This window comes from Aquarana catesbeiana, linkage group LG02 (assembly GCF_042186555.1).
Source record: "Aquarana catesbeiana isolate 2022-GZ linkage group LG02, ASM4218655v1, whole genome shotgun sequence".
NCBI lineage: Eukaryota > Metazoa > Chordata > Amphibia > Anura > Ranidae > Aquarana > Aquarana catesbeiana.
The window spans coordinates 547,503,157-547,516,871 of record NC_133325.1 but is presented as its reverse complement, the minus strand read 5'-3'; the positions used below and the strand labels follow the sequence as shown (position 1 = coordinate 547,516,871).

Below are 13,715 nucleotides of genomic sequence, written 5' to 3'. Positions count from 1 at the left end.
CTCCTCACTAGGTCAGACACTTGGATCGTTTTTCAGAGGAGCAACAGTGCCTGCTGCACATGTGAATGAGCCCTTAGTTGCATGCGTAAGGGACTCGTTCACACATAAAGTTAGGGGGTGGTAAAACCCAGCAGCTGAGTCATGGTTTTACTGCCTCCAATCCCTACCCTTCTTAGCTTCTGAGACAAAAGGTGTACACATGCCGCAGCAGGAATTAAGCCCCCTGTTTTGGTGGGCACTACTGCCTGCCAATCCCGACCCATTCAAGTAAATGAGGCCACTCTGCAAGTGCCCCGCAACTGCAAGCTTCTGCAGGGTCCTAAAGATGATGGTGAGAAAGCAACAACGCTGCCTGCTTTAACCCCTTGTTTGCTATACAAGGTTGCAGGGCACTTGCAGAATGGCCTCATTCACTTGAATGAGTCATGCTTAGCAGGTGCTACACCCACCAACCATGACAGGGCGTATAACTCCAGCTGCTTCTGACATGTGTACACCCTTGGCCACTGCAGCTAAAACAGGGTGTGGTTGGGGCGGTAAAAATACATCTTAACTATGGGGTTTCACCACTCCCCAAACTCCAAATTATATTTGAACCCTTACTGTGCCGAGCCACTTATAAAGCTGCTTTCGCAGCGCAGTGCATTTGCCACTTTCCTAGGTTAGCTGTGCTTAGCCATGGACTTATTATATCCTGCAGGTGTGGAGCACTTTCCAAAAGTGCACCAATACTCCTGCATTCAGAAAGGGCATCAAACCTGCAGGATATAATAGAAGTCTATGGCTAAGCACAGCAAACCCGCAGGAAAGCTGCAGGTACACTGCCTGAACCCGCGGTGTGGGCAAACCGCAGCACATCAGTGTGAAAGCAGCCCTATATTATGCCCGGTGTATTGCTTCACACTGATCTGAAGAGCTCTTCTTTCCTGCTGCTGGCACCACTCAGGAGACCACTAGCCGGGATAAGAGGTGGAGTGCAGTTGATATCACTCCGTATAGGATAGGAGCCGGCACTACAGAGGAGGAGACATCGGCTTATGCAGCTCCCTACTACACCTCCAACTTTACAAGTAGTGCCTCTGCATTGCATTCTGTTTGATGCTCTGGAATGGCAGGTCAGCAAGCCCAGACCGTGATCTACCAGTCACCTGTCCGTGATCTACTGGTAGATTGACCCCCCACAATACACAATAAATTTGTAGAATTATGGGCTTGTGATTGGTAACAGTACAGTATGTGTTTTTTTCCTTCTCTAGAAGCCAAAAGTCTAAAATAAACCAGTAACAGAAGCTTGTGAAGTTAACATAATTGTTGATTTTTTTTTTCCCCACAACTGAATAAAAAAAAAAAAAAAAAATGCATACATTAATACCATCACTTACCCCTGATCCATCACCAACCCAGACCAAAGACAGTTCTAGGCTTGTATCAAAGGTGGCCTGCATGTATTAGCAAAAAAACAAAAAAAAAAAAAAAAACAGTTTTAGTTTTACATAAAACATTACACAACACTGCAGCCTTAAAGTGTACTAAACCCACAACAGTAAAATCAGTCTGTATGTGCAACATAGCATGCTTGTTATGCTCACTGTGGAATCCTCTGCATTGTGTAAAAAGGCCGTTTTATCCTGTATGCACAGATCCTCCCTCCCTGCAAGCTCTATCTGGGGAAAGCCAGCTAACACACAGGCAATAGTCAACCTGCACATGTTCTTTTATGCTTTAACAGTTTCTTGTTCTCAGAGATAGCCAGGTCACATGATATTGACATCACACATGTGAGCATGTATACAGGCTGCAGTGAAAAAAAAAATAAATAAATAAATAAAAAAAAAAAAAAAAAAAAACACAACTCAACCTTCCTGAACTTTCAGCTCTGAAGAAATTGTGCAGTTCATGATGTAACCGTGGTATCCAGATCACCCATAAAAAAGGTATATAGTAGCAATATTTTAATGTAAAAAGAAGATTTATAAGCTGTGGACACTGTGGGGTAGCGGATAAACCATTTTCATATTACTGGGTTTAGGAACACTTTAAAGATAGAATCAAATCTGAATACCAACCTACAAATTTTTCCAGCAGCCACGACATATACGCAAATCACCTTAATGCACACAGAAAATACATGCACCTATTATGATTTATGTATACTGGCCCAAATAGAAATTTGATGAGCACATACTAAATTGAGGGCCACCTCTTTAGGTTGACTCAAACACACGCAAAATAAATAAATAACTAAAAAGGGGGGAGGAGGGTACTGGAGTTGCAAAGAGCAAGTTCACTAAACCACTTCCTGACCGCCATAGGATGTCCTTGATTTGTGCGGGTATATCTGAATGATTCCTGCAGCTACAGGCATCATTCAGATATTGTCTTTCAGCTGGCGATTCCCTACATCATACGAACAATCATAGCGGCTGGTCAACCGCTTGATCGTTCTTACGGGCAGCGAGAGGAGACGCCCCCCCCCCTCCAGTACCTCTACGGAATCACCGCTGCCATCGGTGAAGCGGAGAACGGGTCTGCCGACCCCGGATGTTACCAAAGAGATTTCCGGCGGACCAGATGGTTGTCGGAGTCTCCATGATCGTTCGGAGGCGGGGTACGATGTTATGACGTCACACCCGGCCTCTGCATTCAAACAAATGGCGTCGCCTAGGCTGGGAAGTCAAGATCTTTTTTTTTAATTTTTTTATTTTTTTTTATTTATTTCAGCTGCCCCAGCCTAGATGTGAAGTCTTATTAACCCCATATCTCACTGTAAACACCGATCATGCCATATTCCTATTACAAGAGATGTTTACATTCCTTGTAATAGGAATAAAAGTGATTTTTTTTTTTTAAAGTGTCAAACTAAAATATTTCAAGTAAAAACAAAAAAAAAAAAAGTGCCCCTACAGAAGCGAACGCATACGCAAATCCCACCCACATATGAAAACTGTTCAAACCACACACATGAGGTGTCGCCGTGAACGTTAGAGCAAGAATTCTAGCACTAGACCTCCTCTATAACTCTAAACATGTAACAAAAAATTTTAAAGCGTCGCCTATGGGGATTTTTTAACCACTTCAATACAGGGCATTTTCACCCCCTTCCTGCCCAAGCCAATTTTCAGCGCTGTCGCAATTTGAATGACAATTGCGCGATCATGCAACACCGTACCAGAAGAAGAAGAGAGAAGAAGAGAGAAGAAGAGAGAAGAAGAGAGAAGAAGAGAGAAGAAGAGAGAAGAAGAGAGAAGAAGAGAGAAGAAGAGAGAAGAAGAGAGAAGAAGAGAGAAGAAGAGAGAAGAAGAGAAGTTATTTTGCTATAATAAAAATCCCAATAAAAAAAAAAAAAAAAAAAAAAACCACACAACTTTTTCCTCAGTTTAGGCCGATATGTATGCTACATATTTTTTTGTTAAAAAAAAAAAAAATATAATAAATAATAATAATAATAATACGCGTATATTGATTGGTTTGCGCAAAAAAGTTAATGTCAAAAAATAGGGGATAGTTTTATGGCTTTTTTTTTTTTTTTTTACTAGTAATGGCGGCGATATGCAATTTTCATAGTGACCGACATTGTGGCAGACATATCGGACACTTGACACCATTTTGGGATCATTCACATTTACACAGCGATCAGTGCTATACAAACGCATTGATTAGTGTATAAATGTCACTGGCAGGGAAGGGGTTAACACTAGGGGGCGATCTAGGAGTTCATTGTGTTACTTAAGGAGTGATTCTAACTGTAGGGGGAGGGGACTCACAAGGGGAGGAGACCGATCGGTGTTCCTCTGTACTGGGAACACATGATCGGTCTCCTCTCACCTGACAGGATGTGGATCTGTGTGTTTACAAACACACAGATCCACGGTCCTGCTCTGTTAACAGGCAATCGCGGGTGCCCGGCGGACATCACGACCGCCGGGCACACGCATCGGCTCCAGAGTGATGCGGCGGGGGCGCGTGTGCCCCCCAGATGGCCCAGAAGGGAGATACCTCCTGCGGATGTCATATGATAATGGGCGGGATGGGAAGTGGTTAAGTACCGAAGTTGGGCGCCATTCCACGAGCGTGTGCAATTTTGAAGCGTGCCATGACAAGTATCGATTTACTCGGCGTAACTTCATCTTTCACATTATGCAAAAATAAATTGGGCTAACTTTTTTTTTGAAAAAAAAAAAATGTAAAGTAAAGCGTTTGAAAAATTGTTGCGCAAATACTGTGCGCAAATAAGTTGCAATGACCGTCATTGTATTCTCTAGGGCCTTTGCTAAAAAAACATATATAATGTTTGGGTGTTCTGGGTCATTGTTTTGTTTTTTGTTTTTTTTTTGTTTTTGTTTTTATTGTTAGAAAAAGGATGATTTTTACATATAGGAGAGAAATGTCAGAATTGGCCTGGTTGGCAAAAGGTTAACTCCAAAATATCCTGGTCACCCCTCCTGAACTTGCTGCACACTGTGGCCATTGCAGCAGTTTGTACACTGAAATACACGGCCCTGGAGTGGTTGTCCATCATAATGCTTCCAATGGTGGGCATTTATTGGTCAGCACAGCCGAGTGACCGTGTTGAGAATTAGAAGCACACTTTAGGCTTCTTCCAGTAAGGTGTCCCAGAAGAAAGAAGTGCCTCTCATTGGTCAGCAGGGTCTTGTGGTCACACTGATCAATGAGTGCTTGCCATCATGAGCATTATGATGAACACGCACTGCAGGATGATGTGGATCACTACACCACAGCATGAGGCATCACAGCTGCTATGTGCTGCAGGGTCCTGAGGGGTGGCCAGAATATTTGCGTTTGGTCCTCAGGTGAATTCTGACAATTCTCACATACATGTAAAAAATAAGCATATTTTTTGCTAGAAAATTACTTCGAACCCTCAAACATTACATTTTTTTTTTTAAGGCAGTGACAAAAAATAAATAAATAAAAAATTGCAACAACCACCATTTTATGCCCCAATAAAATGGTGGTTGTTGCCATTTTTTTTTATATTGCACAATATTTGCACAGCCATTTAAAAAAAAAACAAAAACGTAGATTCTTAGTGATAAAAGCGAAAAAAAAAAAAATAAAATAATATATATATATATATATATATATATATATATATATATATATATATATATATATATATATATATATATATATATATATATATATATATATATATATATATATATATATATACACATACATATACATACATACATACATACACACACACAATTTTTTTTGTTATACCCGTTGCATGTCACGCTTGCCTACCCCTGTGGAATGGTAAACAACCGTACCTAAAAATCCCCATAGGCGGTGCTTCAAAAGTCTTTACAGGTTACCAGTTCAGAGTTACACAGGAGGTCTGGCGCTAGAATTATTGCTCTCACTCTGATGTTCTCACATGTGTGGTGCGATCAAATGCATGCAGGTTTAAGTTTGTGATGGCATTTGCACGTGAGAATGGGGGCAAGGGTTCTTTTCCGTTTTTATTTTTTTATCTAAAAAAAAACTTGTCACTGTCCCTTTATTTTTATGTAATTTTTGATCACCTTTATTGCCATCACAAGGTATGAACAACATCCCTCAAGATAATAAAGGACCTTTCACAGTCCATTCTAAGAGATCTGCGGTCCAACAGGTCCTCTGTCTTAAAAGCACCCGATTAAACCAGAACCGGGAGTAATGAAATCCTTGTGGCTTCCATTTCTTACATCAGAGGGGAGGTGGGTACCGCTGTACCTTCCTTCCCTCTCAGAGCACAAGCGGATTTTGGACTTGACAATTGCACAAGAGTGCTTTGTAAAGCCGGTGGGTGTATAGGCACTCTGATCACTTCTACAGTAAAGCCCATCTCGAGTTGAAGGTTTTTTGATACTGGGATGATGCTTAGCTAAGCAGTTAAGGTGGCACGACGGGGGAACCAATGCGCATGGTCGGAAGTCGCAATGACCAGCGGGCACGAAAGCCGGAACAGGGATGCGTTTGTGTGTAAACACAAATACCTGTTCTGTGGGGAGAGGAGTGACAGATCGTCTGTTCCTACTAGCTAGGAACAACATTTCTACTCTAGTCAGTTCCATCTCCCCCCCCCGTTAGAAACACATTTAACCCCTTGATCGCCCCCCCTAGTGTTAACCCCTGCCAGTGACATTTATACGGTAATCAGTGCATTTTTACAGCACTGATCGCTGTATAAATGTCAGTGACCCCAAAAATGTGTCAAAGTATTCAAGCTAAAAATCGCTGATCACGCCATTACTAGTAAAAAAAAATGTTTTTAAAAAAAAGGAAGTACAAAACCAGAGTGTATATATATATATATATATATATATATATATATATATATATATATATATATATATATATATATATATATATATATATATATATATATATATATATATATATATATATATATATATATATATATATATATATATATATATATATATAAATATAAATTTTTTTTTTTTTTTTTTTTTTTTATTTATTTTATATCCATCTCTCATACACACACTCATTTTGTGCTATAAAGCGCTGCGCAAACTGTTGGCGCTATATAAAACATATATATATAAAATTTGACTTTTAAAAACATTTTTGGGGATATTACAGCAAAAAATAGTTTTTTTTCAAAATTGTCACTTTGTTTATAGTGCAAAAAATAACCGCAGAGGTGATCATATACCACCAAAAGAAAAATCTATTTTGGCGGGGAAAAAAAAAAAAAGTAAATTTTGTTTGGGTACAATGTCGCACAATTGTCAGTTAAAGCAACGCAGTGTCGTATTGCAAAAATTGGCCTGGTCATTGAGCAGGCAAGTCTTCCGGTCTGCAAGTGGTTAAGGGGAACATCATGGCAAAGTTTTCAGATACCAATTACAAGTCTATCACCCGCAAACCCCACAACCACCGCCCAGGGTAGTGGTGCAGAGGCCCCCGCCCCAAACCACACGGTCTGGTATGGTCTGGTCTGGGGGCACACGCTTTCCTGACCTTGCAGGCTGCATGCTGAAAGCCGATGAGTCATCTGTTAACCACTTGCCTACAGGGCACTTTCACCCCCTTCCTGCCCAAGCCACTTTTTTAGCTTTCAGTGCTGTCACACTTTGAATGACAATTGTGCGGTAATGCAATGCTGTTCCCAAATGAATTTTCTATCATTTTTTCCCGCAAATAGAGCTTTCTTTTGGTGGTATTTTATCACTGCTGGGTTCCAAAAAAATTAATAAAAACACACACACACACACACACACACACACACACACACACCCCCCCTTTAAAGTTTGTTATAAAATTTTGCAAACAGGTAATTTTTTTCCTTTTTTCCTTCATTGATGTGCACTGATGAGGCTGCACTGATAAGGCAGAACAGGTGGGCACTGGTTGGTGATATTGCTATGCATAGGCAGGCGGTACTGGTGGGAACAGATACTTGGGCAATGTCTCACCCTCTTCTGAACTTCTGTCCCTCTGACGCAAGCCGGTGATCGGCTTTTTTTTTCTGCTCACGCTGTCAACCCAAGCAGAAAAAAAAGCCGATTACCGATCTTTTGTTTACATCACATGATCAGCTGTCATTGGCTGACAGCTGATCACGTTGTAAAGGACCAGGATCAGCCCCTTACTCCGATCTGTGATCAGCCAAGTCTCATCGATTTGGTGATCACAGAATGGGGGGCGCGCAGGCAGCTCGTGCACAGGACGACATCTATGGATGGCTTCCCGGCAATAAGTGTCCGCACTGTAGCCGTCATTCGGCTATAGCGTAGGCGCAAGAAGGTTAACCACTTCCCGACCGCCGCACGACTATATACGTCCTAAGTTTGAACGGGGATATCGTTGTTATGGCAGCAGCTAGCTGCCATAACCCTGGTATCCCCGTTTTCGTGCGGCGGCCGGCTTTCAGATAAAAGTGGTCCCTGCGGCGGATTCGCTGCGAGATCACTTTTATATCGGTGGCGGGAGAGGGCCCCCCCCCCTCCCGCCGCGATCCGGTGCCCTCCGCCGCTTACCGGAGCCGTCGGTAGCGGCGGAGGCGATCGCGTCCTTCTGCCTGGTGTGTCTGGAGACAAGTGAGGCCAAGATGGCGCTCACTCGTCTCCATGATACTGCTGTGCGGAAGCGACGTCAAAACGTCACTTCCGTCCACGCCTCTTAAAAGGCATATTTTTTCAAATCTCATTTTTCTAAATGACTTTTTTTTTTTTTTTTTTTTTTTTTATTGTATTTTAGTGTAAATATGAGATCTGAGGACTTTTTGACCCCAGATCTCATATTTAAGAGGTCCTGCCATGCTTTTTTTCTATTACAAGGGATGTTTACATTCCTTGTAATAGGAATAAAAGTGACACAATTTTTTTTTTTTTTTTTTTTAAACAGTGTAAAAATAAATAAAATTTAAAAATAAATAATAAAAAAAAAAAAAATCTCCATAGGCGACGTTTAAAAAATTCTACAGGTTGCATATTTTGCGCTACAGAGGAGGTCTAGGGCTAGAATTATTGCTCTCGCTCTACCGGTCGCTGTGATCTCACATGTGTGGTTTGACCACCGTTTTCATATGCGGGCGCTACTCGCGTATGCGTTCGCTTCTGCGCGCGAGCTCGTCGGGACAGATGGGTTTTAAAAATTTTTTTTTTTTTATTATTTATTTTAAAATATTTTATTTATTTTTACACTGTTTAAAAAAAAAAATTGTGTCACTTTTATTCCTATTACAAGGGATGTTTACATTCCTTGTAATAGGAATAAAAGTGACACAATTTTTTTTTTTTTTTTTTAAACAGTGTGAAAATAAATAAAATATTTTAAAATAAATAATTAAAAAAAAAAAAATTTTAAAACCCCTCTGTCCCGACGAGCTCGCGCGCAGAAGCGAACGCATACGCGAGTAGCGCCCGCATATGAAAACGGTGGTCAAACCACACATGTGAGATCACAGCGACCGGTAGAGCGAGAGCAATAATTCTAGCCCTAGACCTCCTCTGTAGCGCAAAATATGCAACCTGTAGAATTTTTTAAACGTCACCTATGGAGATTTGAGGGTAAAAGTTTGACGCCATTCCACGAGCGGGCGCAATTTTCAAGCATGACATGTTGGGTATCAATTTACTTGGCGTAACATTATATTTCACAATATAAAAAAAAAAATAGGGATAACTTTACTGTTTTATTTTTTTATTCAAAAAAGTGAATTTTTTCCAAAAAAAGTGCGCTTATAAGACCGCTGCGCAAATACGGTGCAAAAAAAAGTATTGCAATGACCGCCATTGTATTCTCTAGGGTGTTAGAAGAAAAACCATATATAATGTTTGGGGGTTCTAAGTAATTTTCTAGCAGAAAAACCTGTTTTAAACATGTAAACACCTAAAATCCAAAACGAGGCTGGTCCTTAAGTGGTTAATCACTGTAGGTTTTTTTAATTAATTTTTTACATAAAGTTTCTTATTGACAAAATTTTCTGACAGAAACCAAGTAATTTTTCCTCCTTCACTGATGAGGAGGCACTGATGGGCACCGATAGGCGGCACTGACCTGCATAACTGATGGGCACTGTTGGGGCAACACTGATAATCAGTGCCCTGAATATCTGTACAGGTCTCCCCTGTGAGGAGATGCCACTGATCGGTTCTCCTCTCACATGGTCAGTGTGAGGCGAGGAGAGACAATTGCTGGCAGTTCCGTGTTTACATGTGATTGTGGATTAAACACAGCCGATCACATGGGTAAAAAGAGCTAGTCATCAGCTTTTTACCGTGATTGGGGTTGCGCCGTGTCCCAGGGACACAGCACACCCGCGATTGCCGCGCATCCCCGTGGGTGTGTGATCGCGGTAAGACTGAGCAACGTCATAGGAAGTCGGCCAAGAACAAGAGGGGATTCCGCCCGCCGTACATGAGGCAGTGAAGGACGCGGTAGCCCGCTTTCCATCTCCTTAGAAACCAATTTAATGCTATAAATTAAACATATAAAAATATGCGGTAATTACTGCATTATTGAAACTTAACCGCAGCAGTTATTTACCGCACAATTCTTAGTGAATTTAACATTTGCACAATTGTTTCCGCATGCGTTATTTTACTGCATTTATTTCAGCCTTAACTCTTAGTGAAATGACCCCCATGCCGCATATTAGTGCGCCACTCTGACTTGAGAAAGGGATCTTGCATGGTCCAAAAAATGTTTGTGATGGCTGTTGCTTTATGTGAATAAAGAACGTTATCACTAGACAAAAGGTGTGCTGGTATAGATCAGCGTTTCTTAAATCCAGTCCTCAAGGCGCCCCAACAGGTCATGTTTTCAGGATTTCCATCAGATAAAAATGGCTGTGGTAATTACTAAAGCAGTGAAACGGATCAAATCACCTGTGCAAAATAATGGGAAGTCTGAAAACATGACCTGTTGGGGAGCCTTGAGGACTGGAGTTGAGAAACACTGGTATAGTCATACGATTGCATGGTGACACCATCTACAGGTGTTTATGTATGTTTTTGCACTGTAGGGTTTTTTTTTTTCTTTCCATTTCTTCTTAAAAAATGAATGGTTAAATAAAAAAAAATGTAAACATTTTAATGCTGCCAGCAAGAGGTTTGATTAGCTCTTTATGGGACTATACGGTATATGCAGCATCATTAGAGTATCTAAAGGCTTACTGGGGACCCATAGAAAAGATAAGTGTCCAAAAGCTCACTAGGTTAAAAAAACAACACAATAAAAATCCTAGGATTCTAAAAAGCAGGTGTTCAGATAGCCGCTACCCATCACAAAGCCACTAACTGGGCTACTGCGCATGCGCAGCCGAAGTGACGTTGCCTCGCGGTCATCTTGGTACACCCACACTCGTCCGCAGTAAGCCTGGAGTTAGAAGTCGTTAAGCGGACATCCTTTATACACCCACCGGAGTCTTGCTTTTCATAGTTATTTTTAACAGTAAACTCAGCTTATATAGTGAAATGCAGTATTTAGAAGTCCGTAACACTGTTTTGAGGTTTAATTTTAAAAGCAGCGGTGTTTGGTCACATCAGCAAACCTGTGAGATCAGAAAGCTTGCTGCTGCTTTAAAAATGCAACAACAAAACAGTGTTACGGAATTCTAAAATACTGCATTTCACTCCATAAACCGAGTTTACTGTTAAAAATGAAAAGCAAGAGTCTGGTGGGTGTATAAAGGATGTCCGCTTGCCGACTTCTAACCCCATCTTACTGCGGACGAGTGCGGGTGTACCAAGATGGTCGCGAGGCAACGTTACTCTGGCTGCGCATCACACATGTGCAGTAGCCCGGGTAGCGGCTTTGTGATGGGTAGGTGCCATCTGATAGAACACCGGCAATCAGACTGACTGTAGCATGATATGGTGCAACACAAGTTAGGGTACATTTCTAGGAGAAATGGGAGTTGGTCAGTTGGCCTGGTTACCAGCATCCGTGCTTGGCTCTTCTTTTGGAGTTGTGGCCAGTCATCTGTCTCTGCGATCATGCTCTCCCATGCACACTGCATGACCTGTATGCAAGAATACACTTGGCCACCAGATTGGCTCCAAATAAGCCATTCAATTCTCAGAATTTCTCAGATGCTTTGCCAAATATTCTTCAGCTTTTTCTTTGCCTGACCCTAACCTGTGGATGTGTTGTTAGAGACCCAACATATGTTCCTGGCCTGCTTTGATTACCCTTCTGAATCTTTGAGGTTTCCTTACTGACCCCCCCACCTGTTGTGGGTGTATAGTACCAGGGGCGTAGATAGAATAGGGGGGATATGGGTCCTAGTGCTGACAGAAGCTGAGCATCTGAAGCAGGAATCAATCCTTTCATCTGTCAGATCTAAGACAGGCAGTACAAAGCAAGGGAGGCTCTACTTGGGTCCACCTAACTCTGGACTGCCTGGTCTAGTGAGTGTGTTATTGAGGGGTAGATCTGTATTGCGAAGGGAGGGGGGAGATCTGTTTTAGTAAAAGGGGGAGCTCTCTACTAGTGGGGGATCTGCACTAGGGGAAAAGCTGCATTAGTGGGGGGGGGGGGGGGGGGGGGGGAGCTGTACTGGAAAAAGGGGGGGGGGGTGTCAGTTTTTGTTGTATTCTCTCTACAGAGAGAGACACTGTGCGATATGTACCCTTGCGGTCTGTATGTTATGAACTCCTGATCCCTGCATTGACACACTATGCCATGCATTTCTTACCTCTGATCACTGCACTATTTGTATTGTACAACAGTAGCTGGTTGCCAAGTAATCGCTGACTATGTTAAATGAAGTTCAAAAAAGGTATGCTGCATGCAGAAAAGCATTTAGAAGAGTTTCATTTTCTCAAAAATGAGTGCAAAGGTTTTAGACTTGCTTGCCACAGTAATTAAAGCATATTTTTTGAATTACAAAGATTGTGGTATTTGTTAACCATGTACATTGTTGAGTGGGCTCACAGTGAGTAGACACTGTTACCACCTTCTGTTTGTACTTTGCTGATCACCTGTGGCTGATCCTGGCAATTGCCTTTGTCTTCCAGTCAGAATTTTTGGCCCTTCATTGCCCCATGTGGCACCGGTCACTACTATCAAGTTAATTTGGACCAGAGAAGCAAGAAAGGCTGCCCACGCCACTTTGGGCATGCATCAGGTACAAGGTAACCTTGCTAGCAAATGTCTGCAGCACTGAAAGGCGCTCAATGGGTTTTAAAACCAGTACTAATTTGATAAAAGACTGCAACTCGGAGTGATCTTGCATGAAAATCCTTTATTGGCTACATGTATAAATGCACAATAAAATAGATGCCAATGCATTTCTGCTATGCAGCTTTCCTCATAGCATACTATGGAGGAAGGCAGCATAGCCGCCGAAAACCCATTAGATTATACTGTACTTTTATGCCATTTTGGGAGTTGAATGCCCCAGCCAGAGCACCGGTCTCTAGCTCCCCTGGATGCAGGATATAGCGATTGAGTTTGGGTAAAATTTATAATAAAATTATATTATATATATATATATATATATATATATATATACATATACACACACACATATACACACACACACATACACACACACACACACACACACACACACACACATACACCAATTGTGCAAGTTCTCCCCCTTAAAAAGATGAGAGGCCTGTAATTGTCATGATAGGTATACCTCAACTATCAGAGACAAAATGTGGAAACAAATCCAGACAATCACATTGTTTTGAAAGAATTTGCAAATTGTGGTGGAAAATAAGTATTTGGTCAATATCAAAAGTTCATCTCAATACTTTGTTATATATCCTTTGTTGGCAATGACAGAGGTCAAACATTTTCTGTAAGTCTTCACAAGGTTGTCACACACTGTTGCTGGTATGTTGGCCCATTCCTCCATGCAGATCTCCTCTACAGCAGTGATGTTTTGGGGCTGTCGCTGTGCAACACGGACTTTCAACTCCCTCCAAAGGTTTTCTATGGGGTTGAGATCTGGAGACTGGCTAGGCCACTCCAGGACCTTGAAATGCTTCTTACAAAGCCACTCCTTCATTGCCCAGGCGGTGTGTTTGGGATCATTGTCATGCTGAAAGACCCAGCCACGGTTCATCTTCAATGCCCTTGCTGATGGGAGGAGGTTTGCACTCAAAATCTCACAATACATGGCCCCATTCATTCTTTCATGTACACGGATCAGTCGTCCTGTTCCCTTTGCAGAGAAACAGCCCCAAAGCATGATGTTGCCACCCCCATGCTTCACA

General features: G+C 41.7%; 1 protein-coding gene and 1 long non-coding RNA gene across 3 annotated transcripts in view; one reads left to right on the top strand and one right to left on the bottom strand.

Annotated features, from left to right (window-relative positions):
- Positions 1-13,715, top strand: part of LOC141128553 (uncharacterized) — a 156,952-nt gene that overhangs the window by 80,237 nt on the left and 63,000 nt on the right. The window contains exon 2 of one of the 2 annotated variants that reach the window (XR_012241712.1): positions 12,504-12,613. This is a non-coding gene — a long non-coding RNA (uncharacterized lncRNA). Of the gene's footprint in view, positions 1-12,503; positions 12,621-13,715 lie in introns of both variants that reach the window. The other variant, XR_012241711.1, reaches the window with a different exon arrangement.
- Positions 1-13,715, bottom strand: part of SORT1 (sortilin 1) — a 243,094-nt gene that overhangs the window by 191,721 nt on the left and 37,658 nt on the right. The window contains exon 2 of the mRNA XM_073615905.1: positions 1,383-1,439. Within this exon, the coding sequence (XP_073472006.1) occupies positions 1,383-1,439 (57 nt within the window). The remainder of the gene's footprint in view (positions 1-1,382; positions 1,440-13,715) is intronic.